The 27,440-nt window shown below is 40.0% G+C and overlaps 1 protein-coding gene across 1 annotated transcript in view; it reads right to left on the bottom strand.

The window, feature by feature from the left end:
• The window catches only part of ITPRID2 (ITPR interacting domain containing 2), a 40,151-nt gene that overhangs the window by 1,938 nt on the left and 10,773 nt on the right, over positions 1–27,440 (bottom strand). The window contains exons 7-16 of the mRNA XM_042874584.1: positions 27,186–27,394; positions 25,553–26,262; positions 22,836–22,908; positions 16,202–16,293; positions 11,975–13,219; positions 8,911–8,991; positions 8,430–8,557; positions 7,549–7,699; positions 6,361–6,426; positions 5,220–5,630 (exon numbers count right to left, since the gene is read on the bottom strand). Coding sequence (XP_042730518.1) covers positions 5,220–5,630; positions 6,361–6,426; positions 7,549–7,699; positions 8,430–8,557; positions 8,911–8,991; positions 11,975–13,219; positions 16,202–16,293; positions 22,836–22,908; positions 25,553–26,262; positions 27,186–27,394 — 3,166 coding nt within the window. The remainder of the gene's footprint in view (positions 1–5,219; positions 5,631–6,360; positions 6,427–7,548; positions 7,700–8,429; positions 8,558–8,910; positions 8,992–11,974; positions 13,220–16,201; positions 16,294–22,835; positions 22,909–25,552; positions 26,263–27,185; positions 27,395–27,440) is intronic.

The raw sequence follows: 27,440 nt of genomic DNA, 5'->3' as shown, positions 1-27,440 counted from the left end.
AGAAACATTACACAGCAAGAAAGGCCCGAGTCAGTGAAGTTAGGCTGTAGTCCTCACATAAATGAAGAGGAGGCTAATCTTAATCACACTTGCAGCAGCAAAAATAAAAATATCTTGGTCATCCACTCAGTTTTGGATGGTCTTGATTTTAGGAAGTACCAAAAAGAGAGATGTGGTTATGGGGACAGGTGAGGAGGAAGACAGTGGGAAAATGTAGACAGGTGAGAGCTTGGCAGCCAGGGTCAGTCACATAAGCACTAACCAGCCTAGCTAGGCAATGCTGTATTCTTTTCCTTATCATGAAAGGCAAATAATCTTGGCACGAATAACTGACCTCTAAAGAAGTACCATCTGTAAAGAAAATACCAGTGTCACTTCAGATGTAGCTTTCAAGTGCTTCAGGAGCTGTAATGAATGTGAGACTCAGTGCAAAAAAAAAAAAAAAGTAGTAGAAGTCCAAATTTCTAATCCTGGTTTTACTAGTAACAAAATCCCTTCATGTTCTGATGCCTCACCAATACCAGAGGAATAATATTTACTCAGATCTAGCCTTCACAAAGGCCTTGCCATGTTTGCGTAGCTCTTACCATCTCTGTGAACATCTTGCAATTATTCTTGTAAGCCTCCCTTTTTCCTGGTGCGTCAAAAGGATTAAGCAACAACGTCAGAAGGGTGGAAGCAGAATTAGCAATGGGTTATTTATCCCTGGTCCTCATTGGCAAGCAATTCAATCTTTAAACCATTAGTGGCAACGTTCCTCATTTCACTACTACTTTGCATCAAGCTGAAACTCAGACACTGCAATATTGCTTTGAAACAGGTTTAAAGCTGAACTGCTTGTGTTTAGCTGACAAAAAAGCCAGTGTTCAACAGGGCCTGTTTTACAGACAGCCACAATTCCTGATGATATCTATGCCAACACATGCACACGCATGTGTAAAGCTTTAGGACCACTGTCAATTCAGTAAGTGCCTCCCAGACCTGAAAACTTGTAGAAGGAAACACTGTACAGAACTACCAGCTGCAGCAGGTGGAGTAAGTTTTAAGAGCCCACAGAACACAACAGCCCAGCTATCCAACAAGTGCCGGCCACAAAACTCTGTTCACCTCTCTGTTCTGCTTCAGCATCACAGGGCTGGGTCTCCAAGGACACTAAAAGCTGGCATTCTATGCCCTCCTCTCACCGGATAGACAGAAATAAACATCACTTTCCAGAATAAGCGAATAAAAGCTTCCCAAATTAGCAAGTAAATGGTCTAGCATGACAGACAGTCTCGTGATGAAGCAGAGGCTGGAAGGGAAGCAGCTCCTGCTCTGCTCTTAGCTCTTCCAATGACTTCTCACTCAACCTTGATGAATCACTTGAGCCCTCCGCCTCTCACCTCCCTCCTCAGACAAGGTCACCACACTCTGCTTCTGCTTTTCACTGCTCCTTTTGAGACCCAAGGTCATTCCTGCGTGACATTATATCGATTCCTGCACTGACTCAGTCCCATGTGCCTGTCATGACAATTGCCAATATTTGTCTTCTTCCTTACAAGCAATTTAGGGCAAGGTGCACAGGACACAGCGCTCTGCCAAGGCTTCCTCTGTACAAAGGACAGAAGGCAGTCAATGAGCACACCAGCCGTATTTTTAGCAGCTGAATGAAAAGTTGATCATTTGAAATAGGAGAAAACCCGCTCATTTACAGTACATACACTACATTAATTCAACACTAATATTTAATTTTGTATTAATAACAGAGTTCCACATTTATAGTACCAGAGTAAACCAGTAAACCTTTCTTGCTGTGAAATAATTGCCACTACTATGATCTTATGCTACTGCTTATAATGAATTCTCTGGAAGCGAAATGTACCTCAGTGGCAATTTTGGAGATAGATCTTCAGTCACTGATGTAAAATGCAATAAGGCTTTTCAGAATCCTCTTATTCTTGATCTATGTATTCTAGAACTATTTTCTACTCAGTTTTCTCCTTGTGCCACTACTTCATGGCAGCGCTGACAAGTTTGCATGCTTGTAGTAATACGATGAGGAGTCAAACAGAAACAAAGAACAACCAAATAGACATTTACATTTTTTGATCAACATCAAGGCTGATGTAGCACTGAATGGAAATGAGAAAGGGAGCTATAATTGTCTGTAAAGACCTAGTACAACTTCCCAAACACTGATAGGAAAATTATACAATTTTTAAAGGATCACTTTATTAAGCGTCTCTTATAACTGAGAGCATCAGCAAAAATGACTACGTTATTGTTAAACAGAAAGCTTTTAAAGCTATCACATCTTCTAAACTGCAAAAGGATGGGGTGAGAGAGCCTGGTTTTGCTCCTAGCCACACTGTGACCTGCATGCCTAGTAAGCACCTCATGTGATGATGACCTAGTGGAAGTCAGGCTGAATTTTCAACAAAACAAGCAGGCTGCTGTTTGGCATTTAACATTTCACAGTGTGAAATGCTTTTCAGAGGGACCTTGTTCATTAATGCTAAAAGTTAACATCAAGGTTTTTATTAATGCCAGCAAATAGTTGCAGGTCAAAGCTCACATATATTACAACCACCCAGGCATATTCTGCAACACTGCCTGCCTTCTCTTTCCCCAGCATGGGGTCACACAGCTACAGAGAATGGGAGGAATAAGAAATGGTTTAACATTTGTGAGTGCATGTACCAAGAATGCCTTCTGACAGACTTCTTTCTTTTGACAACAAAACTGGAATTCCTTTGCTAACAATAGAGCTACTTAAGGAAGACATTTCAATTTATGCTTTAGCTCTAATGAAGTACAAAAGATTTCACTGATCGGTATTTAATAGTTTTTGGCTCTGCAAAAACTACGAGTTACGAAGCAATGAAAAATCTAGGTTCAGAATCAGAGATGAACTGAAACAGGCTGCCAACAAAGCTAAACTGAAAAACAACCTCTCAGTGTGCTCAAACATTTACATAGTGTGTCAAGCTCAGTTATTTGCTGACTACTCATATCTGAATACTAGTCTCTCAGTTTCAGCACAGATGCTTTTAGCATTACGAAGTCCTCAGCACCATGAAATCAGAAGTACAATCTCTATGCAAAGAGTCTGCACCTCTGTTTGCTACCAATTACATTAAAAAGGAACTTCCACATGATAATCTCAGAGTAAGCATCAGCTGAAATAACCACACTTTGACTCTAGCTCCCCTTAATGTCTTTGCTGCTCTTATAATACATTTGGATTATAGCTCTCTTTCCTATCCATTCCTCCTTCAGCAGCACCTCACTGCATCTTGTGAAATGCAGGTTTTTATATAGAAGGGCTGGACATGATATGAATAAAACATCCTAGGTTCAGTTCAGAATCAGCATCAAAGTGCAAGGCAAGACAAGCACCTCATGCCAAGTCTACTCTGAACATTAGACAAGAAATCACTTCAAAAAGGGGTAAAAGGAAAGCAAGTGGACCAGAAAGAAAATTTGGGAACTTGGGGAATATTATGACAAACAAGGCCTTTCCCAAGACTTCTTCCAAAACGATTACTTCAGGGAAGATGTCAGCAAGAGTTTGGAAGGGGTCAAAGCAGGAGTGTAAAACTACAGCACCACAAGCTCCACTGTAAGGATGAGGCCAGGAGGTGTTCAGTTCCTAATGCTGAGCACAGTAACGATGACGTCATACGCCCAGTGGTAGGGGACCAGGAGCTGACTGCAGTATCCGTCCCTCTGCAGGAAAATGCCACTGTCCCTAATTCATCCCACTGACACCAATGGCAAAAGGTATTACTCAACATCATGAGGTAACTTATTGAAAGCAGGTTTCCACCTCACTGCCAAACACCAGCAGTTTTCTCACTGTTAATACTTGTCTGAGCATTCTTCTTTGCAGTCTGAACTCTGATTAATTATGGAGTTATCCAAAGCTAAACAAGTTATACTTCCAGCCACCATCTTCACTCTGAACATTCCTTAGTAATGTAATTCTGCTTCACAGACCTCACAGTGCAAGTGTTAAGTGCCTACACATAGTAAAGCCTACAGCAAGTCATCCACTTTGCAAAAACAAGACACTGTAGAGTCTTGCGGTCACCCAATGAGGAAAAGGATTCCTCATGGTCTAGTATACTCTGCCTTTTTTTTGTAAGAGGGTGGAAGGAGTGGCAAATAATCCCTCTGGGACTGAAGCTCCTGCTTTATTGCAGGATAAGCCTGTCTCTCATCTGTTTTAAAGACAAAGCTGGTTTCAGTTATTCACAGTCTAAACGCAAGCAGACCTGGGTGGTATCTCTGCATTACAACCTGGCCTGTTGTATATTCCTGAGTACAGACGTCTGTTTTCTTTCACAGGGTTTTATAACAGCACCATACCAAAGCTTCAAGGGATATGCTAAAAGCTAAGACTCTAGGGACCCCTAGCTAAAGGCTAAGTGACCATTCTTCAGTGAAGGAACAGGACTAGAAGTCATAAGTCCTCAATTCCTATTTCTGCACTCACAACAGAGAAAGACCCTTCTCATGGGCATTGTTTTTGATAAAAAGTCTCTCGCTTTTTGTTCCCCCCATTTACACTACTCGCCGTAAGGCTTTTAGTTGTGCCACTGGCAAACAATGCATGCAATTTTAGTACTGTTTATTAACCTGGCCCACAAGAGAAACACCCAAGCACCCTCCTCTTTCATTGACTGCCAACAAAACTGGTCCAACAGCACCTGAAAAACATCAGTCAATATCTGAAATAATTTCTCATCTCAGTTCAGCCTGTTTCACTTACACTCCTGCTGTCATTAGTGGTTTGGTATAGAGGGACTGGGAAAGTAGTTTTAACATTTACTACAGAGTTTTAAGAAACAGTATTTCATCAATCAAATTTAATCCAAACTGGCATTTTAGCAGGCAAACAAATCAGAAATTTTTACTTGGGAATCTGAAATACTGATACTAAACCAAGTAGTAGAGATGGTAAATTTTTTCTTGCCTGGATTTATAATAGCAACTTGCTCTTCATTTACACACAAACCACTGTTATTGAAAAAAATTCTACTGCTTTACTTGAGGATAGAATTGTGGCACAGACACCTTATGAAAAGCTCCAAGTCTTTAAAAACAGGACAGGAAGAGTATGGAGCCTTGGCTGGCAAATGAATAGAAATGTCCAGTGGCAACAAATTACACAGTTTGTCTTTAATTTTCAGTAAACGCCATTCAAACATTTTAGATCTCAACCCTTCTCTCCTCACCTCCCGTATGACTTGCTGCAGCTCTTCCTGCTCCACGCTTTTGTGGATTTCATCAAACGAAGGCACCAGAGTGACTCTCTCTAGCTTGTGCTCCATCTCTGGCTTGGAGTCTGCCAACTCCTCAGAGCTTTCCACCTGCTGTCCAGTGCCTGCTCTCACTGGGGGAGTTGGTGTTAAGGCAACAGAAGCTCTGTATAACTTCTTGCTTTGACTCTTAGACTTTCCTGTTAGCTCAGAGGATCCAACACCAGCTTTTCTACTTGCAGTGGAGCACACTGAGGAGGAATCAGAGTTTCCATGGGAGAATACAGACTCCGTACCCTCGACTGGTAGATTTTCCAGTCCAAGATCTCCCAGTCCTAAACCCAGTTCAGACTTCAGAAATGATTGCTCTCGCATAAGTTCAGAGACCTAAGGATTGAGAAAAGAAACAGTCCTGAATAAGCACATAAAAAAGTCACATACAGACATAGCTACGCTTTCTTGTTATTTATTCAATCACTTACTCATTCCCTCCATGTAACAAATATGGCTATAAAATAAATATATGCTTTGACTTTACGACTGCAACAAAGAGGATCATAAAAAGGAATGGGCATTTTTGAAAGCCAACATAAATAAGAACTGTGGCAGATCCCCAAGCCACTGACTTTTGCAATATGGATACATCCTGCCAGGGCCACTGACAGAGGCACACGTAAAGGCTTGATTTTGTTTTTCTTTACTAAAACAATTCAAGTTTGTTCTTTTTTTTTCCACTCCCTCTGCAGTCTCTGAGCTGCTTGTTTTCAGTGGTTCAGGGGCTTACTCTGGACTCCTAGCATAACCTTCACAGAAAAATAAAATTTTCCCTAGAAAATTCACAACAAAGACATTATGCCAACTAAATACAAACATCTCACTTCCTCATATTCCTCTTAAAAACAAATAATACTTCACAGCTTCTTACAGCTATGATTAACTCTTAAGGAAAATGCAACTGTTCTTTAGAGAAATACTCAAATGATTATTTCCAGGGCTATGTCTCAAGTTAATCTCTTGTGACTTTTTTAAAAAAAGATATTAAAAAAACATTTGAAACACAACCAGAAAAGTATTAATTTCTTTGTTTTCTTAATAAAGCATACAGCACACTACTTACTGGTTCAATGACATTCAGTGGAGAAGGGCACGATAGGTTATCAGCACTTCTGCTGCCATACATACCCTAAAAAATTAAGCCAGGTTAATACACTGGGGATTTTTTGCAGAGCTGCTGTAATCTAATATATAAACATGCCATGTCTCAGACTACTTTCTGTAACAGCAGAAACTTGGAACCAGGAAGCAAAGCTGGTTGGTGAAAATTTATTTCAGTCATTTTTAAAGCTGGCCCTCTTCTATAAAAGGGTTTACAAATAAGATATTATATGGTTCAAAGAATGCAAGTTTGGCTTGGACTCGCAGTAATGCCATATTTTCCTGTTCTTGGGTTTCAATTTTTTCTTTTCCCATGACAAAATATTGAAGAGGAAGATGTGGCCTGTGTTCCTTCTACAGAAGGAGACTGGCTAAGAAAGAGGAATGAGATCCATAAAAAACACATGACGCTTTCTGTTTGTGCTTCTTTTGTTTGGCTGATGACAGAATTGCAGCAGAAAAAGAGGAACAGTCTTCTGCTGAGTGAAAAAAGAGAAAGTATATTGCCACACCACCAATAAACAGACACCAGTAACCTCCCCCCCCGGCAACTCCCCACTGCTCTTGAGCTGCTAGTGGAGTGTCTATACAAGCAGAACTACTCCCCATCTGGCTGGGAGCCACGTGTTCAGCTGAAGGAGCTCCAAAAGGCAATGGAGGAAGAGACCTGAAGATGACAACTGGATTTTCCTGTTTTTTTGGTCCACGGTTAGGCAGAGCTAGAGGGAAACACACACTGTTTCTTGGGAGAGAAACACTGCTTTTCTTGTCACCGCTCTCTTTTCACAAGTAAGTTAGCATAGGAGAACTCCAAAGAAATCAGAACCATCCCAGGAAGATTTCAGACATGAGCACTACCTACCAAAACAGCACTACCTACCGGAACAAGAAAGCACTGGCAAAAGAAGCCTGAAATCTCAGACTCTGAAATCCCAAAAGTATGTATTGACACGCACTAAGAGCAAGAAAATCCCTCTGTTCACTATCACGCTAAGACACTGAAAATTAAAATACAACCCAATAATACACAAATTGTCATTAGATTCCCAGATGCCATTCCACAATAAGAATTTTATCACTTAAGAGTTGTTAACTTTACACTGATGCATGTTACACTGAGAAAACATGCAATGCAAAAAATAACACTTACTATGTGTGTCTGAGGTCTGTAAGGGGAAGACATGTGTAGACTTCTCAGCTGGTCTTCCAATGCAAGCAGACGTTCCTCTAACTGCATCTCTAACTCCTGCAGCTCCATGCGGACAGACTTTCTCAAACTCTGCAGCTGATCAGCTTCATACCTGCACAAAATCCATTATGAAAAGAACAATGGCACAAAGAACCCAAATCACAGAACAGAGCAGTAATCACATTTCTTCTCACATAGTTCTGAATTTCCAAGCAGAAGATACAGTTTGACCCAGAAAGAATGGTCAAAGAAGGCCAACAGATCTAAATTATATTTACTTTATAGTCAGTGATGAGCTGATTCAACTGAAGTAAATAAATTAGCAATTTCAAATATTGTTCCACATCAGCTGCTGCAACCCACGGTCAACAAACATAGCCAGAATAATGAATGCCATCTGTACCCTGCTGCGTGGCCACTGCACATTGGAAAAGTATCTGAATGCTACGATGTTATTTTTATTTATTTATTTACATCTATACAGAGAAGAAGGAGAAAAATCCAAGTTGAAAGTGCTTAAGACTTTTCCTCTCAAATATCCTGTGCTCACATATCCTATGACACTTAAAATCCTTAAAATCCACAGATGTAGAATCACTCTGCAGAAGTGAGGAAACAAATACCAATTAATAAGAAATGGAATTAGAAGAAACACAGGGAAAACAAACTCTAGAATGAAGAGGTGTAAGGATGAGAGTAAACATGGGTTTTCTTGCATAAACTCAGTTCCAACCCTCCTCAAATTGAAACTCATAGATTTTATTGCTCTTCTTAAAGAGATGATCTGCTCTTCTGAAATAAATGAGTGCCCAAGTATTTATTTTTTTTAAATATAATTTTACCTTTCCTCTTCTGTCATGTGCTGATAAACCGTTGTCTGTTGACGTAGCATAGCCAATTCCAAATCCATCATTTGAGTTCTGAATAAATTTAGGTTTCGCCTTACCACTTGCAGCTCCTGGAAAGTATTCTTAGGAAAAAAACAATAGAGAAAAGAAATTAAAAAAAAAAAGCCACAACCTTATATGGAAAAAAAATAAAGTATGGAGTCGATAACTACATTTGCTCAGAACCTCTGCAACTTCAGCACATAGACATTACGTGTCATGAGATATGAATTCAATAAGACATTTTCAGCTGTACCATATAAATCCATGAAACTATTTCCATGTATTTAGATTGATTTGTTTTTGACACTGTTCGCAGGATAGAGTCATCTCTCTGAAGATGGGGAACTGCCCAAGGATAGCACAAACTACAGTACATACATACATGATGTTTCTTTTTTATTTTGACTGCCAGTGCGTGTAAAGTGTCACTTACTTCATAGAGAGGTAGAATGGATGATCTCTGAGTAGTGTAACCAGTGGCAGCTGAAAGATCCTGACCTCTCATCACTGGATGCTATGGGAAAAAAACATTTGAAACAGGAGCATCAGTCTCCTTCACGAACTCATCTTCTCAAATGCTCAAATAGTCCAAAAGCAGCCAATGTTAAAACACAGTCTTTCTGGCCTCTGATTTCTGCTCTCAATGTCAGCACTGCAGCAGGAAAAGGAAACTCAGCAAAATGGCAGTGCCAACTCTTAGAGTGTGCACCAAAGTTCTGTAACGCAAACAAGTTTTAGCTGGAAAAAAAATTAACCCTGTCTGATACAATAAGTAGGAACAAAAGGTAAGTTCTCTGCCTTAGACGTCGGTGCAGAAAATGCCTGGTACAGACTACTGAAAATCCAGTAGTCCCAACTGCCTTAGCTGACAAAAAAGTCAAAAAGAGCATAATGGAAAACAGATCTGAGTAAATGAAAGTTGTCCCATTTTCAATGATGATCACAGTCATTTGCTGTGGGATTTTGCTCCGCACTCAGTAGTTGGTTTTTTTGTTTCTTTTTTGTATATGCTGATTTTGTGTTTGTTTTTTATTGCCTACATCCAAAGACCCTTGCATGCTAATGACCTCCCATGAGAACAAGACTGTTGAAGAATTTCTATTTGCATGTTGCATCAACATCTGGAGCAATCAGATAAAAGACAGAGGCTGTTACACGTAGAAATGTGGCACAGCAAAGAACAGGGGAAACAGCAAAAATGTGTACCTTTTCAAACATGAAAAAGACGGCTTGTCCAATATAATTCTGAAAGAATTCAAAAGAACTATTGACACACCATGGAAAATTTGAAGCATGTCCATTCACTCAAAGAAGCTTTGTTCAAACATGATCACATCAAGGACATGCTTTGTTTTTCCTCTCCCAGTTTTCTTTGTTTGGGAACAAATCTACTCTTCCTTACCTCTTCCAAAAACACAGGATTGTGTAGTTGAAATATCTCCTATTTTTCTACAAGAAGCTGAGTACACTGTGTTACAAATTCAATTTTGGCTGTAGAGAAAAACAGCACAAGGAAACTATGTATTGAAAACAACAGTTTTTCCACAGAAAACTCAGTACCAAAAAGGAACACATCCCCCAGAATGGGACTGGTGTAGACAAATCACTCGAAGCAGGGCAAGGAGTTATTACGCCCTCTAATACTAATGGAACTTTATTTTTATTGAACCAGCACGAACAAAAGATCTGGATGTAATATAGTTTTCTTTTTCAGCAGATTCAGCTAGCATCCTGCAACTTTACCCTTACACACAGCAAGACTGCAGTTTATACACACAAGTGAATTTTATAAAGAAAGTTAAGTTCTGCAACTGCTTCCTCCCAGGCATGCTGTTGGCTACTTTGAGCGGGGCCAGCTCAGAAAACTTGAGGCATGACTAGCCTCAGGTTTTGGACAAGGGACAACACAAACAGAAGAACAGGAGGTCTAAAATCAGCCCACTACTGCCCACCACCAGCAGTAGGGTGCAGAAAAGCAGATGATTGTCCTTGATTAAAAATGGCACAGAAGACACTGAAGTTTAAAAAAACCAAACCAAAACAAAACAACTGCATAACTGTCATGTATTCACATATTAACAGGCAGGGTCTGCAAGTGCTCTGTCCATAGAGCCACTCCACAGAAGCTTGCAGGCTCCTAAATTGGATTACCACCTCAGACAATAGCAGTATAGAGACGGTGGAGCAGAGACGATTGCTAATAAAAGGAAAAGAGCAGAAGACATCACAGAAGCCAGCAAAAATACATATACAAGGGCTGCTCTGAAAGTAACGCTCCCATTTTATTGCGTTGGCCCACGATATAAGAGGCGGTTGTTGGTGATAGGGAAGCAGACCTTGAACCTTCCCACCAATATTCCATTACATTTTGCTGCCATGAGACAGACGGCAGTAGAATCTGACAAAATGGTGTCTGACATGCAAGTGTGTATGAACCAAAGATGTGTCACTGAATTCCTCCATGTGGAAAGAAATAACCCAATGTCATTCATCAACACTTGCTGAACATTTATAGAGACCAAATAGCAGATGTTGGCACAGTGAGGAGGTGGGTGGTGCTTTTCATCAGTAGCAACAGTGATGTGAAAGACAAGCTGCATTCCGGACGGCCATGTAGATTTTTACGAGCACAGCATGCAGGTTCTTGTTCACTGCTGCTGAAAATGCATAGCCAACAGTGGTGGCCATATTGCAAAAGTGTTTTTCAGCTGAGAATTTTTTTTCTACCAAACAGTGCTATTGTGTTCTTTTTAATCTGTTGCAGTTTCCATGAAGAAAATAGGAGGCATTATTTTTGGACCAAACTATGTACACATATACGCTTACATTCTAAAATGTTTCTTCTCTGACTATTGAGAAGATGCATACAGTCACTAAAATTTCACACACTGTGACAAAATCAATTCTTAATAAAAGGCTGATAACCTCAAGATTACACTGCTGGCTCCAGAGTTGAACATGCTCAATACTGACATAAACCAGCACAGAAACATTAAGTTGAATGAATGATCATCATTAATCATTATATCAATTATAATTATATCATTAGTGAAGTCACAGGACTTGTAATGAAAAAGAAATCTATCAGTTATCCAACTGTTATCCAAGAAAGTACATCAAAGAGAAGTGACAGGCTAAAGCACCATTAAAGGCGATAAGTATTTTCATATCTAAAGCTAACGACTATTGCTTTAAAATAACTGCTTATGAGGCATAGACTGCTCCTTCCTCATATGTAAGAATAACCACAAAAAAATAAAAAAAATCAGTTAACTAATGATCTGGATCAAGTGCAACATGAACAAATTCAATACAAAAAAGTAGCGGTGCACTGGACACTTGGTGACCACTTTAAACAGAAAGAAGTAGCAAACCTAACAGGCACAATGCATTGTTTTGTTTTTTTTTTTCTTCGATTTCATATGCTACATAAAAGAATATTTGGGCTATCATTTTATTTTTATAAAAATAAAATAAGCTCATTTGCTTTCTCTTACCTGTGAGAGGTTCTGCAGAGAGTTTCTGATGTCATGTAGGACTCTGCGAAGCTGCATTTCCACAGTGGAGGGTGGATTGATGGCATGAGGTCGATGAGAATATCCAGAGTGCCTTGGAGAAAAGGGACAGCTGAAAGGTGAAAGCAAGGCACTGAGGGAGGAACCAGAGATACTCGGGACACTGTGGGTGCTAAGTGTCCTCATGTGCTCACAGAGTGGCCTGTCCAGCCACTCAGCCGGGAGGGAGTGCAGGGAGCACGTTGACTGGGACATGTGTGCTGGGGTGTGTAGTGGGCAGCTCTGTCCCCTGGTGGGACTGGATGCCTCGGACAGTCTCCTGAGCTCAGCCTGGGGCACTTCTCTTTTAGAGGATGAAGTTGCAATGAATAGTGTGGATTTGCACACAGGCTGACTGGTAGCTGCTTTATCTTCCTGTTTGTCACCCTCAGAAGTCAGTTTTTCATCTTCCTCCATGTGTGTGTACTTGTAGGTGAAAGAAGGAGGACCACACAGAGTCTCTTTTCCTGGAGTTAACTGGACATTCACAGAGGACACCACTTTCACTGGATTCAGTAATGCAGTCGGGAGAGATTGAGATCGCCTTAGAGGATAACCTGATTCAGCCAACCACTGTCTTTGTTTCCTCAGGAGATCTTTTGACTTCAAGAAGGAGCGCCCAGCCCTTGAGTCAGATGTACTGACGACTCTCATCCGAGCTCTTTGCAAAGCAACATGAACCCTGTCCAAGGACGATGGGGAAGAGCTGTCACCTTCCAGAGACTCCAGTGACTTAAGGATATGATGTGTTTGGTACTGAGGAAACTCAAAAGTGGTGGCATTATCAAGATCGCTTTCATCACTGCCTTCCTCCAGAAGCTCCAATTCTTTCTGCTCACTGGAAATACCTTCATCTTTAGAGCTGCCCTCTCCTCCAACCATCTTAAATACATGAGATGACTTACTTTCTTCTCCATTATTTTGTTCAGCTTCATAATCACAATTTCTTTTATCGTCTTTCCTTAGGTTTTCAGAATATGCCTCTACCCTTCCTTTCTCTACTTGAGAGTCATCATCCTCTTCATCGTCATCCTCCTCCTCCTCTTCCTCTTCTTCCTCCTCAAACTTATTGAAACATGGCCGTTCTTTGGCTATTGGTGTCTTCTGTTCTTCACTATGTGATGTCACAGTTGTCTCACTGTCACAGCTGTCAGCACTGCTTCCCATGCCTTGCAAAGACTCCTGAACCTAGGAAAGATTCAAGGCAGCAAATGAGAGAAAGAACTGGAGACTCAGCTCCTGTCTTCTCAGGAATCAGGCTAACAGCCTAAGTCCATATTAATTTGGTATTATGGTGAAATAATCAAAAATGTAGTTGGTACAGCAGGTGAAAATGAAAGAATGAAGAAACCATAGTTTCAGACTGATTAGAAGCATTCTGAAGTATGGCACTCAAAAGGAGGATGGGAAAAGAAAAAGTAGCCAAGCCATTCACACTCTTTTTTGATTTGACAGTAAATATTACTGCAAAAGAATAAATGTAGCAGCAGTAAAATGAAAGTATATGTTTTAGATAGCAATGGCAAAGGGTTATCAGACTGGAGGTATGTGGCATCTCCCTTCCAAAAAGGTTCATACTCAGCACTGAAACGAAGGATGGTATTAGGGAATGCACACAAAGAAGTGGGGAGAATTTTGGATTGTAGTGAGATTCCAAGAATAGGAAAAACAGTTTGCGATATGCTCAGCTTGTTCCAAGTTGTGGAATTGTTCAAGACTGGGAATCTAATACTAGTCTGCTAGCCTCCATTGATGACTGAATCCAGCACTTTTACCCTATTCTGTCTTTATTAACACACCTTGCCCTTCTCATTCTAAATTATGATTTAAATTCCATATTGCAAAAGGATGCACTTTCAGAGCATAGGCATAAGTGAACTTCTAGTTTAATAGGGAATAAATGACAGGAAAAGCACTCATGAGAAAGGAGAAGAAGAGGTATACGGATTGCAGAGCACATTCCTTATGTCAGCATGGTTGGCTGGTATATTTACAAGTACATTTTCATAAGAATATGTAGTAAAAAGTACAGTTTTGAAAATCTGCCATAGCTGTCATGAACTGGGTAATTTAGAGATGCTTTTCATATTTCGAACTTGTGCCGTTCTTTCTGCTATTAGCTCATTCTAGAGCAAATACTTACGATGCACGTTGTGCAACACTTCCATCTCCACAATCTAGAACATAATTTCAGTCATGAAAGTCATCACGTACTTAACACTGCATTAAAATTTGTATTAAAATTTGTATTAAATACTACATATGTTCAGATGGTGTTCAAGTCAAATGCATTAAAAGAACGGAAGACTATAGCATTTGGGTGAAATTAGATGTGCTACAAGTGTGCTTAACTAATGCTCCATCACACTGCTTACCTACAAAGTCAGGCAAGCAAAATTCAAGTATTTGGATAGAGAATTTTCCTGATTTCTTTGTTAACACAAAACTTCCCTACTGAATACCCACACTTAATGTCAAAATTGGGATGAAAGGAAATGCAATTCCAGTTTTTCAGCTTTTTCTTGAATTTCAGAGGAATGTTAAGGCTGCTAGAGTCAATTATTTAACAGTAGATGGCACTAACTTACCATACTTTTAAGAAAACAAGATGTACACCCTTCTGTATCCCCTTCATCTTCTCACAGGTTCTCTTCACTAGATGCCAAGTTCTTTTTTCCTAGTCTCATTATTCATCCCTATTTTCTAGTCAGATCAGTACTTGTCCTGAATAAAGGAGTGCTGGTGGCAGAAGAGAGCCTAGCAACTCCATGGCATAGATCTCACACAGACTCAATACATCTTTTCAAAACAGTGTAATAGAAAGCAGAAAAATCTCATCACTTTGCAGCCAGCACAAACAAACTCTGCTAGTCTTCCATTGAAGAGGCATTTAGATGCAACACACTTTTAACAGGCACTTAATCAGGTTGTAACCTGAGCAAGCAACTCTAGTCTGAGACTGCTAGCATGCCTGTCAACTTACTTCAGCATAGTTCAAACTCAGCTAAGAGTAGAATTGCTATCTCAGATTTTTATGCTCATCCTAGAAACTCATGCACACAATTTCCATTATTCACCGCCACTCTTGGTAAATGTAAGTTGATGCTTAAGGGAGACAAGTGGCCTAGTCCTGTTGTTGCTTCCATTTTGGCACTCAGCAGACAAAGTAGTAAACAGAAAAGCACACAGTCCCAGTACCAAAGCTGAGAAGCAAGCTTTGGTGGATGAGAACCTCTTCCTAGTAAGTGCCAAATAGCTTTTAGAACATTTGGTGTATTTTGAGCAAAGTCTCACACGCGGTAGCATAAAACAAGTCCAGTAGCTGAAAGCCACTAAAATGAAATTACTGGTGATACCTGAATTCCCACTTCCATATATTCTGCATCATAGTGATTCAGGTCCCAGAAAGCTACCCAATGGCCTTCATCCAGAAGTTGGCCAGAACCCAACTTGAACACATCGCTATGTGAATGTGTTAGAAGAGGTAGAGAATATAATTGCTAAGTATCAGATGAAGCTGCTGAACAAATGTGTGTAGTCACATAAGCATCCAGCTGAACAAAAGCCTCCCTTAACACTTGAAAGTTCTGGTCAGTATCACTTGAAATTCCAGGACTGAGAACAAAGGAACTGGAATGGGAAAAAACATAGGACTCTGAAGATGGACTAAACATCAGTATACCTACACAGCAAAGTTAGTATGAAAATGTTTTCTCTTTCTGTCAACTTCTAGCAAGAATATAGAAAGATATGGAAAAAAAAACCCTGAAAAGTAAAATAAAATGACACAAGAAAATGAAATGAATTTCACATTTTCACTAGAAAAGTTATATTAATCACCTTAATCTCACTTCATGCACAAGAGGAATGGACTGCGCTTCTGAAACCTCAGCCAGTAACAAAAGATATACCAGAAATAGCACACAGGAAATACTGAATTTAGAGCTTAATCCAGGCCGAAGTATACTCAGACTCTCCTACCAGAAAGGCTTTAAAATTTTAACACAGCATAAGGGACTGTGCAGATCCAATTCTGAAAATGAGAAGTTTATTAGAACCTTGACTGACAGTCACAGAAGATGCCAAACACCAGCATACCTTCTTCCCTCCCCACAACTCTGCTCTGCCACAATAATCAATGCAATGCCAGCCACAGTATGGAAGACTTACCTGAAGCTGATTAAATGGAGAACAGTCTGTGGAAGAATCCTCAGCAAAGCCACTGCTATCTGAGTGCTGACTAGCAGTCCGTAAAAGCTGATCTGCTTAAAACAAAGCAAAACTCAACTATAGTTCATTTGCATCTCACCACCCTTTAAGCCAGTCATGTTTAACATGTGCTTTTCTTTTACATCAAAATAACATTAAGTAGATAGCCCTATTCCTTTTCAAATTCCATTTTGAACAATTCATTTTGAACAAGACCTGCTGGTTCCAATCATATGGAGTGCAAAACCTTCCCTCACGCAAAGCTTTACTTGTGAAACTTTAAATAGCACTGGCAGAGGAACCTTTTTTCACACTTTTCTCTCCTGTTTTGTGGAAAAACCACACTCACTGATGTTGCTACTGCTGCAGTTTTTCTTCCACCAAAACTGAATCACTGGTTAACTCTCATGCATTCGTTGGAACAGCTGCTTTTGTATTGACATGCACAGATCTGCTACCCCTCCTGATCAGAGTGATAAAGGGGTTCACTGCCAGCCCAGACCATCTGATGCATCCCAAGGAACAGAATAAGATGAGCAGAGAGCAATGCATAGGCCTGAGAACTGCTAGAGACTCCCCTCCCTGGTTTAGTGGCCAAACACAAAACATTTCGAACACACTGACAGGCAATCAGCCAAAACACACTCCCAGCCCTCATTCTGTACACTGGAGATAAGATCCTCCCTGCTTGCTCCTTTCTACTCACGGTAGAGAAGTGTTCTAAGAGCCTAAAAAGACACCCAAACCCTTGAAGCTACCCAAAAGTGATGTCTTCTGGTGCAGGCGCTGTACCACAGAGCTCCCTGGCCAGGGGATCTCTGTACACCCCGCAGTACTGCACCACATGGCACTGCTGTCCTTCTTTGGAAACAGTGTATACTTCCAAGTGTAGGGTTTAGCTCACACCACTATGGCCATCTTACTCAGAGTGATAGCAATCCATCTCACCTCTAAACCTCAGCAAACCTATCAGAGCTTGGCTATGGGATGAGAGCACAGCAGCCCTCAGCCTCTACACCCCACCACCTTTTCATCCCTTCATAGAAGCTCACTGTTCTACTCTCTGTAGCTGAAAACAGGATTTTGCCCCACATTCCTTCCACCACTTAACTGTCATCATATAATTAAACCCAGTTCACAGCTCAACGCATTGGAATGCATTGTGAAAACTGTTTCAAACTGTTGGATATTCAGATCTAATTTTATATTAAAATTATTAATTTTGTAGAACATTTTACCGATGCAGAAATAAAAGTCTGCATAGGCACAGAAACTGGGCGAACAGCTGGTCAGGGAAACTGCCCTTTCAACTTCATCAATGTTTTCATACAGCTTTTAGGGAGTGCCTTTCAAATTATGCAGCTACTGTGTTATCATGGTGGCCACAATATCCTGCAATGATAAACAATTTTTTACCACAAGGCAGACATCCCCACCCAGCTCCTAGTAAAGACAATAGGAATTACTTCACTTGAACTGGCCTGGCTCTTAGCAAGCACCCAATACAATGCACCAGTGCATATACTGGCATCTGGTTTCATGTACATGAAATTTATTATTGCTCAATAAAAATACTGACCTGCCTTTCTATTTCTTTCTTAGTCATACATCTGTAAATACATACGCACACGTGTACATAAACATATGTCACTAAAAAGGAAATATTAGATATATGTACATCTCCCTAAATAATTCTCAGTCTCTTAGGGAAGAGTGCACTGAAGTAAAAATCAGGGCTTTATATCATTTTCCACAGGGCTGGTACTTTACACAAGTGACTTGACAGCCTTACCTGCCACGTACTGCCACGTAAACGGTCAGTCAACACCAGAGGCACTCATACCTGCCCCAACATCATTATCCATGGCAATAAATTAGCACCACATCAATAGAATCAAACCACCTTGGTGCCTCCTATAGATATAATGTAATATTAATGTAGCCATCCTTTCCTGTTATAAAGGTGCTAGGATATATATATTTTTTTTTCAACATTTTAAATAAAATCAGAGAAATCAGAGAAGACTTTTTTTATAAGCATGAGTGGTCTTCCTCTACCAAATCTTTGCCTCTTGCAAATTCTCAGAATTCTCCTTGATATCACTACCATGTAAATGAAGTAAAAACTTTTAACAAACAGGAATCTCTACTTCAGAAGTGAAATGATAATGTTTGGCTCCATAAAGGTTGGAAATATCAATTTTTAGACTGCGATACACTAACATATAGCGGTATCCATCCTTCCTGACAAGTCCTGATCCAGAAGTACCAACCTGATCCATGTCACTTGGATGTCTTTCAGATTCAAGTAGATGAGGGGAGAAGATTAATGTTTAGTCTTTATTTTTTAAATTACAAAGTTACATTTAGATCTTGACTAAAATGCCCCCTGGCAGCAGAGAATCTTAAGACAAAGAAGTGCTAACCAGCCATGGCTCCCCTCTCCTCACCCTGAATGCAGAAAACTCAGCACAAAGGCTGGAAAAAAGTGTGGGAAAATGAACCACTCAAGATGAAAAAAAATAAAAGTAACAATCAAACTCATGTCCCAGTTAAACTGAGCACGAGACACAAATGCCCCTCGGATGATTGTTTTAAGTTGCATAAAACATCAAATATTTTTAGGCACTGAATACAAGCCAGAACAATGTGGGTATTCAAAAATACAGCAAATACGCTGACAAAGTTCTAAGCAGGAACAGATGATGAAAAAAGAGGTCTGTGGTTTACAGAACATGAAAGCACAGATTAAACAGATTAAATAATTCATCTATTCTGTATGTTGTAAAATAACATTCAGCTACCACTAGACTGACAATTCCACAGATCCAAACAGGCCAATCAAATACTCATATATTCCGCATCACTGCTGCTGACAGAGGACAAATGCATGGAAAGTGCCTGTGAAAGTCTTTAACATCTATATTTCTCATAGCTACGGTATTGATAAAGCTCTAACACATTCTGATTTTTGTGTGATTATTAATAAATTGACACTCCCAATATAACTTTGAAGTATTCCATTCCAGGACTTAAGACCTGCTGCTCTTATTTCCCCCCATACTGATCACACTCTGCAGCCCAGCACCATCCAAACCAGAAACTCTTCAAAGTCCCCAGAGATTTCTTAGCTTCTGGATATACACACACAGATTTCTGCAGATACTAAATCTGTTCCAAATGTTTTCTTCTCACTCCCCCATCTCCAGTCTACTTCTGGAACTTCAACCTCTAAAAGGCACAAAATACAATAATATGCTGACAGGAAGTGCCAGTGATCTGCTTTCTTCATTTTTAAGGACTACATTTTCAGAATTAGTTACTGTTTTTGACTGTGTGTGTCAGATGCTTTAAAAGAAATAAATCTGTCAATCCAAAATTTGACAAAGCTACTGATGGCAGCAACCAAACACTCACAAAACACAAAGCTCTGAGAATATTTTGTTCTGTACGTGTGCCTATATTTGTCTTGTCAGGAAGAATTGTTTTCCAGCTAACAAGCCTTCCTTCCAGATAACTCTGCAAAAGGTGAGTGTTTTTTTCTTCCTTAAATGCTGGACATTTAACAGCGCTGTGTGTTTACAGTGCAAAGCACATGAAGCTTACTGTGTTCCTAAAAAAAGACCCAAACCTATCTGTGAGCAAAGAGAAAAGATATACACATTTGAATTGTGCAACAACAAAGAACAGAATGCCAATTTGGAGCACAATAAATAAACTTCAGCTCAGCACCGTTTAGAAGACACAACCTAAAAAGCACATCAAGATGGTACATCAATATGATTCAGAATTCTTTGCTTCTCCATAACATATTTAATAAGGACACTACTACAGCAAAACAATCACTTAGAAGCCACTCTGAAGCAACAAGCCTACCACTTATAACCACAGCTATCCTGACATTAGAAATACGCTCTGATGGGGAGTCTAAGCCACAGTAGCCTCAGTGCTGTTCAAGCATATGGTAACACACTCCAGAAGGTTTCTTTTAACTCAGACTACGATTCTATGAAAATCTTTTTCTCCTTTCTTAATTCAAATAGCTCACACCTTACTACACATACTCTTAAAATGTGTAAAAGTTTTACACATTTTAAATTCCAAAGTGTTGTAAACACCAGGGAGAGCACCCACAGCCCATAGTGCAGAAGTAAAATTGCACTGCAAGGTTTGTAACATTCTGTACTGACCAGCATTAAACTAACACTGCTAATCAACACAGAAGTACCTCTAAAGGGAAAAGGAAAAGGTACAAACTTATTCTGACAGAGGAAATATTTATCTGGAACAAACATTTGTTAGGGATGCTTATTTACAATAGAGCCAGCAGCACTGAAGTAGTGAGTCTGTATGAGAATCAACAGCGGAAATCACATTGTAAATTAAGACCTGCAATTGAATTTCATGTTGACCTGATCTCTCATGACTGCTAGCCAGAGTACAACTTCACGTTCAGACACAGCAGCAAGCATTTTCAGAGAATGACCACTGACACTGGATGACTTCAAATTTGATGAGCATCTGCTTTCTGAGAAAACAGAAACCTACATCGTTCACATGAACAACCTGAAAAAATAAGTACTATTTTCATGTTTCAGGTAAGCTCCCCACCACACACTTTCCTTCTAGGCAATTTCACTAAGACCTGTATATAGCACCACCATACACTTTTCACATCTTCCAGGTGAAATAAAAAACTGGTCCCAAACTGATTTTAGTGAACATGCAGGCTTGCCAACAGCATCAATATCCTTGTGAGACAAGTTATCTGAGAACCCTAGGCAATACCGGCATGAGGAAAAACTCTCATTGCTAATCATTGCCAAGCACATTCAGAAACAGATGGGATATACTAGCTGGGAGATAGGAGCCAGCACACCCTGCTCCTGCCACACTAGAAACCCAATGCCAGAGCTACTCAGTACTTTTCAGCAGGTATATATTGATTTAGTGGAGGGTTGTTTGTTAGGGTAGTATGATTAGGTCATGGTTGGACTCGATGATCTTTAACATCTTTTCCTACCTGAGTGATTCTATGACTCTATATGGGTTCTTATGGGTTCTATGTGGGTTTTTTTTCTTGCGTGGAGCAAGAGGAGGGTACCTCCTAGTGGGAACCAAAAACATAAAACTGACATTTTAGAAGAAGGAAAATATATATGTGCTTTTAATCCTCCTTGACTGCAGCTCCAAGTTCCATTAGTCACCTTTCTCTGAAAAACTATTTCTGTAGCTGCCAAGGCCAGGGAAATAAGACACCTGACCTGTAAAGAGTGCATCTCTGTCACATTACCTGCACTAATCTATTACCTGAGGGCTTTAACCACAGGCAAACAATTGTCTGAAAGCTTGTAATCACTAACTTTAAAATACAGCCAAGGGGAAAATGCTGGGAACAGCTAGAAATGCAGTTTCTGGTGGCACTTCCTTGTAGCCTGTACTCATGACAGAGTGTGGTCAGACGCTGGAAAGGGCTGCCTAGGGAGGTGGTGGAGTCACTGTCCCTGGAGGTGTTCAAGAAATATTCAGATGTTGTATCTAGGAATACAGTTTAGTGGGATGTATTGGTGATGACAGGTGGATATTTGGACCGGATGGTCTCAGAAGTCTTCTCCATCCTTGGCGATTCTGTGATAACAGGAGATGACCTGGGTGTGCAATTCTGTGTTGCACAAAACACTGCTGAATTTGTAGCACAACATAACCCTAGTAGCCAATCATCAACCTTCAGCACAGAGCACAGAGCCCAGAGCATGCTCAACCATACTAATGCAATTCAGCTGACAGTTCACAAGACTCAGTTCATCTGCAAAAAGGCAAATGAGAATTTCCGTGCCTTAAGAAAATTGCCTGTGTCTCTCTGCAGCATCTTACATTGATAGCTATGCTGTTTCACCAAGAACTAGCATGAAAGCTAGGTGTCTTGCTAAACACAACAAGCTCTAGTTCTTTAATTATACATACATTTCAGAGAGCAGATTTCACTTTCCAACTTTGGGTAAGAGCCAGTAACAGTCAAAATTAAACATCAGTCTTTTCCCTCTTTCAAAACCATAAAATATAAATAACAATTGCAGATGAAAGCATATGTGAACCACAAGAGCCAGTGCACATTTTGTCACATGAAGGAATACAATTTCCATGTGCTTACTAGTCTTCTCTGCAGACAGCCTTCAGATAGAACAGTAGCTCACCGGCAAAGGCTAAGCATATCATGAAATTTAGGTTTAAAACAATATAATTTTAGTTTAAATGGATATCTTAAATTACAGGATTTGCTAGAGGAAAAAAAAATCTCAAAATCTGAGTTAACATTTCTGCTTCTCTGAGCTATCATCAATGGCACAAAAGTGCAAACAGGCAGTGAGGTTACAGCACTGTCATCTTGCCTGTAATTTGGTTGCCACTTTGCAGTAATGTTCTGTGATTTAACTGAAAAGGAAACCCAGATTATTTTTTTTTTTTAATTCTAGAGAGAAGAGAATTTTTAGTTTAAAAAAGTTTAGTTTAAAAGTTTAAAATACATGAATCAGCATTTCAAATAGGGAAGGAATCTCAGCAGACTGCTGTCTTCTAGAAGTTGAAGTCTACTCACCTTTCCTTGACTTGGTCACTGCCAATTGATGAGAAGCTGGAACGTGTGGTAGATCCCCCTCTGTACTCTGGATCTATTGAGAAGAGGAATATTTTGTGAGACCAACTGGATAATGTTCCTGTGCTACTCCAGACTTCCCCACATTACTGCTTGTGGAAATACATCTTATGCATTCCAGTAAAAAACAGAAAGATAACATGCAAAGTCATGCAGATTTCAACTGGGAAACATACAACTACATGAAAATTAATCCCATTACTTAATCGCTTTGTGAAACAGCATTATTAAGAATGCATTTCTTTGACAGCCATTCAAATGATTAAAGGAATACGCCTAAAATTTAAACAGGAAGGCCTTTGTTTAGCTCAAAAGCTATCATACACTTGCTGTTGTCGGTGCAACAGAAAAGATCCTCGTGGTTCACATAAAAGCTTACATGCTCAGAACCCCCAGCCCAACTAACTCCCTAACACTCCCTCCTAACAGGCTGCCTGTCTATTTGCAAAATTAATGACATTTTCCTTTTCAGTTTTGATAAAATTAAAAATGCAAAATCAGCACACTAACAGTTGGTAGCCCAAATTAGTATTTGGCTAAAGGAGAAACTGTTTGTATCAAAATCATGTGTATAGCAGCCACAAGAGTGCCTTCTCTCAATGACAAGGATTTTGAGAAGCACTTGGCCTGAACTTTTCACTGTTAATAAGTGAACAGCATTACTCTTATATAATAAAACAAGAAACTTCTATTCCTTTAGGAGACAAAGTCTGGATTATGAAAGAGCTAAATGATTAGTTTGACAAAAGCAGGGGAGCATAGGAAGAGTTCATCATTTAAGTTTAGGAAAAATACGCATGTTTTTAACTAAAAAACATACAAAACCACACATATACACAAAGCCAACCAAAGGAAAAAAAAACAATACCAAAAGCAGGAACAGTAAGTAATCTTACAAGCCCTTCTGATCAGACTAGCCGTTCAGGAAAGATATCTTGATTTTCTTAAACATTCTGGTTTCCGATGGCTAAATTTGCCACCTCCAACCCAGCAAGCCTCTTCTTATCTAAAAACCTTCCACCTCCTGTCCTTTGCTAGCAGACAGCATCCCAAAAAGTGCGCAGAGAACTTGTTCTGCCCCATCCCTTCAGCCAATATTGATGCTGGTAAGCGAACTTCGTGCTCTAATTGGTCATCTCAGGAGAGGGAGTCTGAGGGAAATCCTGCCCTGACTCACTCCCACACTAGCTATCTTCCCAGCGACAGACTTCCTAATGGCACGCAAACCTCCAAGGCATTTATAAGCACGCAAAGAGCTTCCTTGATATATCTGTCATCTTTCTTATGCATATCAAGCTGAGAAAACTTTGGAACGAGTTATTTTCAGTTTCTAATACAGCATATTGTTCGTTAGACTCTGCTTAAGAGACATGCAAAAATAAAATCAAGCTGCCAAGTATTGTTCTAGAGTTTTTGTAATAAAACTGAACCCCTCTACCAGTTGATACGTATATACTAGGTTGCATAAACAAAAATTCACCGCAACTCCAACCCACATCATATGTCATCATGCCAAAACAGCTGTGTTTATGGACTGGCATCATTGCAAAGTGTGTCACCCAAAACTTCGCAAATGCATTGCATTTAGCTTATGCAGAATTTGGTAAGCATTATTCACTTCACAGCCCTTTATAGCCCAATTTACTCTGAAAAAAATATATATCCTTTTCTTTGCTTTTAAAAATAGTTACAGCTTTGCCTAAGAATGACAAAATACAGATTTCTCCTCTAGTATACGTGAAACCAGTTATCAAGAACACAGCAAAATGCACTGCCACTCAGACCCCTCCCCTTGTGCCAACACAAGAATCTATGCAGCTACACAACAAGCTGTGTCAAGGAAATTATCTAGCTGAAAACTACCCCAGGAAAAATAAATCAAGATACACAGGACTTCTTTTCCTCCCCTCAATTGGATCAATCTTTTGTTCTTGTTCAGTAGAAGGCCACTTGTGTGGGCGACGGCACACAGATGCAAACAAATGGCAGGAACTACAAGACACTGGATTATTTCTTTCCCCTCAGTGAGTATCTTCATTTATAATATCAGTTCATCTAGAAGAGACTCAAAAGCCTGCAGTGCCAACACAACACTAGATACAATATCTTCTAAATGATCAGTTTGTTTTTCTCAGTACAACTCTGGAAGTTTCCGATTGCCAGTTTTCTTTACTCATTCCAGCCACAATCCTTCATTTACACATCTACTTCACATACATGAAAACGCCTGGATTGTCACAGCCATGTCAAAAAGCATCCACAAAACAATTTGCTATTTTAAGAGAGGTCTTGCAATCCTGTCAGTGAGTCTATGCAAAAATAAACTACTAAACTTGAATTTGTAGGCTGCACATTCACTAGCCTAGTCAACAAACTACTTCTAGGAACCTAGGCATTAGAATCCCGTTGAGACAGTGGAAAAAAGATGAGAAAATTTATGCTGACTCAAGAACAACAACATCATCACTATCAACAATACTTCAATAAGAGGAGCAACTAGAGCAACCTACAAAGAGAAAGCAACAACTGTCCGACAGTTCAGAGAATGTAAAGCATCCCTGGAGAAAACACTCAACTACACAGGAGAAAACATTCCTCTACTGGCAGCCAGCAAGCTATGTAAACTGTACCCAAAAACAAAGTCATATATTTCCACCTACCTCTTCCATCTCAAAGGAGTCCTTTTGCTGAAGCATTAGATTCATTACAGAGGGGTTGGCAAGAGGTGTGCAGGGCTCCCTACCCACTGATGCCACAGGTGGCCTTTGTGCTGGGGCACCACTTTCAGACGTGGTGTTATTAGGTGCGTTGGGACTGCTGCTGAGGCTGGAAGGGTCCAAAAGACCAGACTCTTCACATTGTCTGTCCTGGGGGCTTACCAGCCTGCTGTTTTGCACATCTGCCACAGACACAGTATTCTCATGCTTATCATCAGTTCCAGCAGGCACGATCTCAAGTCTGTGAGTGTCTGTAGCATTTGACTGACTACTGGCTATCTCCTCCTTTACCGTAGCCAGAAAAGAGGGAGAGTCTTTCTTTTTGGAGAATTTTGGCAACTTAGAGTCATTTTTAGCATCATTTTCCTCACTCTCTGTCTCAGCTGGACCTCTTCCTTTTTCAACAGGTGAAGGCGTTGAGCAGCCGCTACTATCAGCCTGCTGTGCACTGCAAAGATTAAGCTTGGACAAGGTCTTCATTAACCGACTGGCTGTATTGCTGCGATTTAAGGGAGGAGGGCTGGATGCTTCTTTGCTGGAAGACACTGAATTCATGCTACCAATTTTTTGCAGAGGAGTCCCAGAGACTTGAGAATACAAAGAGGAAAAAGCATTGGCCACAGTAGTAAGCACTTCAATCTGGCGAAAACGACCTGCACAAGAACAAAATGTGAGACAGAGTTTAAGAGGACCTTTGGCGTTGTTACAGCTCAGAACTGCTGATCCATTTCTACACAACTGTTCAAATTGTCAGTGACACCTCTTTTCCTCATATCTGAAAAGGGAGCTTTCATCATAACTGGTGCCTCCGCACCCCATCGAATCTCCCTCTACTTGTATCAAATCCAGAAATGAACACTGTCTAGTTCTATAACCTGAAAGGGATACCGCACACTACAAAGAAATGGTAAAAACAACTCTGCAAAGATCTCTAGTAAATGCACAAGGAGAACAGCACGAAAAGCATTTACAAGTAAAAATAAAACACAGACATGCAACTGTAAGTTAATTTACAAAGTACCATCAGGAAAAAGTATGCCTGTAGATGGACAAAGCAGTTCCAGTAAAATAGGACATTTCAGCTATGCCCTCGTTTCAGAAATACTTGTTCCTGACCTAACAAAGACCCTGTCCAAGTCAACAGCAATACTGGCAGAGACTTCAGCAACTACAAAAGTAGGTCACTGCTGACAGCTTTCACAACTCCCACTCGATTCTAAAGAACAAATGAAAGACATATATTGCTATTAGTTTCATTTCCATGCTCTAAAGCTGTAACAGAATACAAGCATAGAAGAAAGCAACAAGAAAGACACAAAACAGAAGGCAATACCAATCAAACAGGATGCTTTTTATTTCTTCTCTCCCCTATAGATCATCTTCTCTCATCCAAGGTGAATATCAGCAGTCATCTCTTCCACACTTAAAAACCACACAAGTCTGACTATGGATTCTGAATGGAATTTGGTCTTGAGATGGTACAGGGTTTTTGCCAGAACACTAGATATGATACCTTCGCCTGAGGTTGTTTACATAATTAAAAATGTTAAAAACTTTACTTCAAAAACATGCTTACTTGTCAAAGCAAAATTTGGATTTTCCACTTCCATGCGTTGCATCTGAGCGTTCAAAAACACTTTGATATCTATCCCTCTGGCAAACGATGATGAGTTAAAAAATCTTGCTGGAATTTTTGAAGCAATATCTGGTTCATCTCTTCCAAATCCAAGGTTATAGAGCACTTCTTCAGGATCTTCTTCATAAAGCTCCAGTAACTCAGAAACACTAGACAAACGACAAGATGTTTATTGTGTGTGCATCTCCTTTTAGC

This window comes from Lagopus leucura, unplaced genomic scaffold (assembly GCF_019238085.1).
Source record: "Lagopus leucura isolate 7727_CA_CO unplaced genomic scaffold, USGS_WTPT01 Super-Scaffold_100012, whole genome shotgun sequence".
Taxonomy (NCBI): domain Eukaryota; kingdom Metazoa; phylum Chordata; class Aves; order Galliformes; family Phasianidae; genus Lagopus; species Lagopus leucura.
The sequence above is the reverse complement of the archived record's forward strand: the minus strand, read 5'-3'. Positions and strand labels throughout refer to the sequence as shown.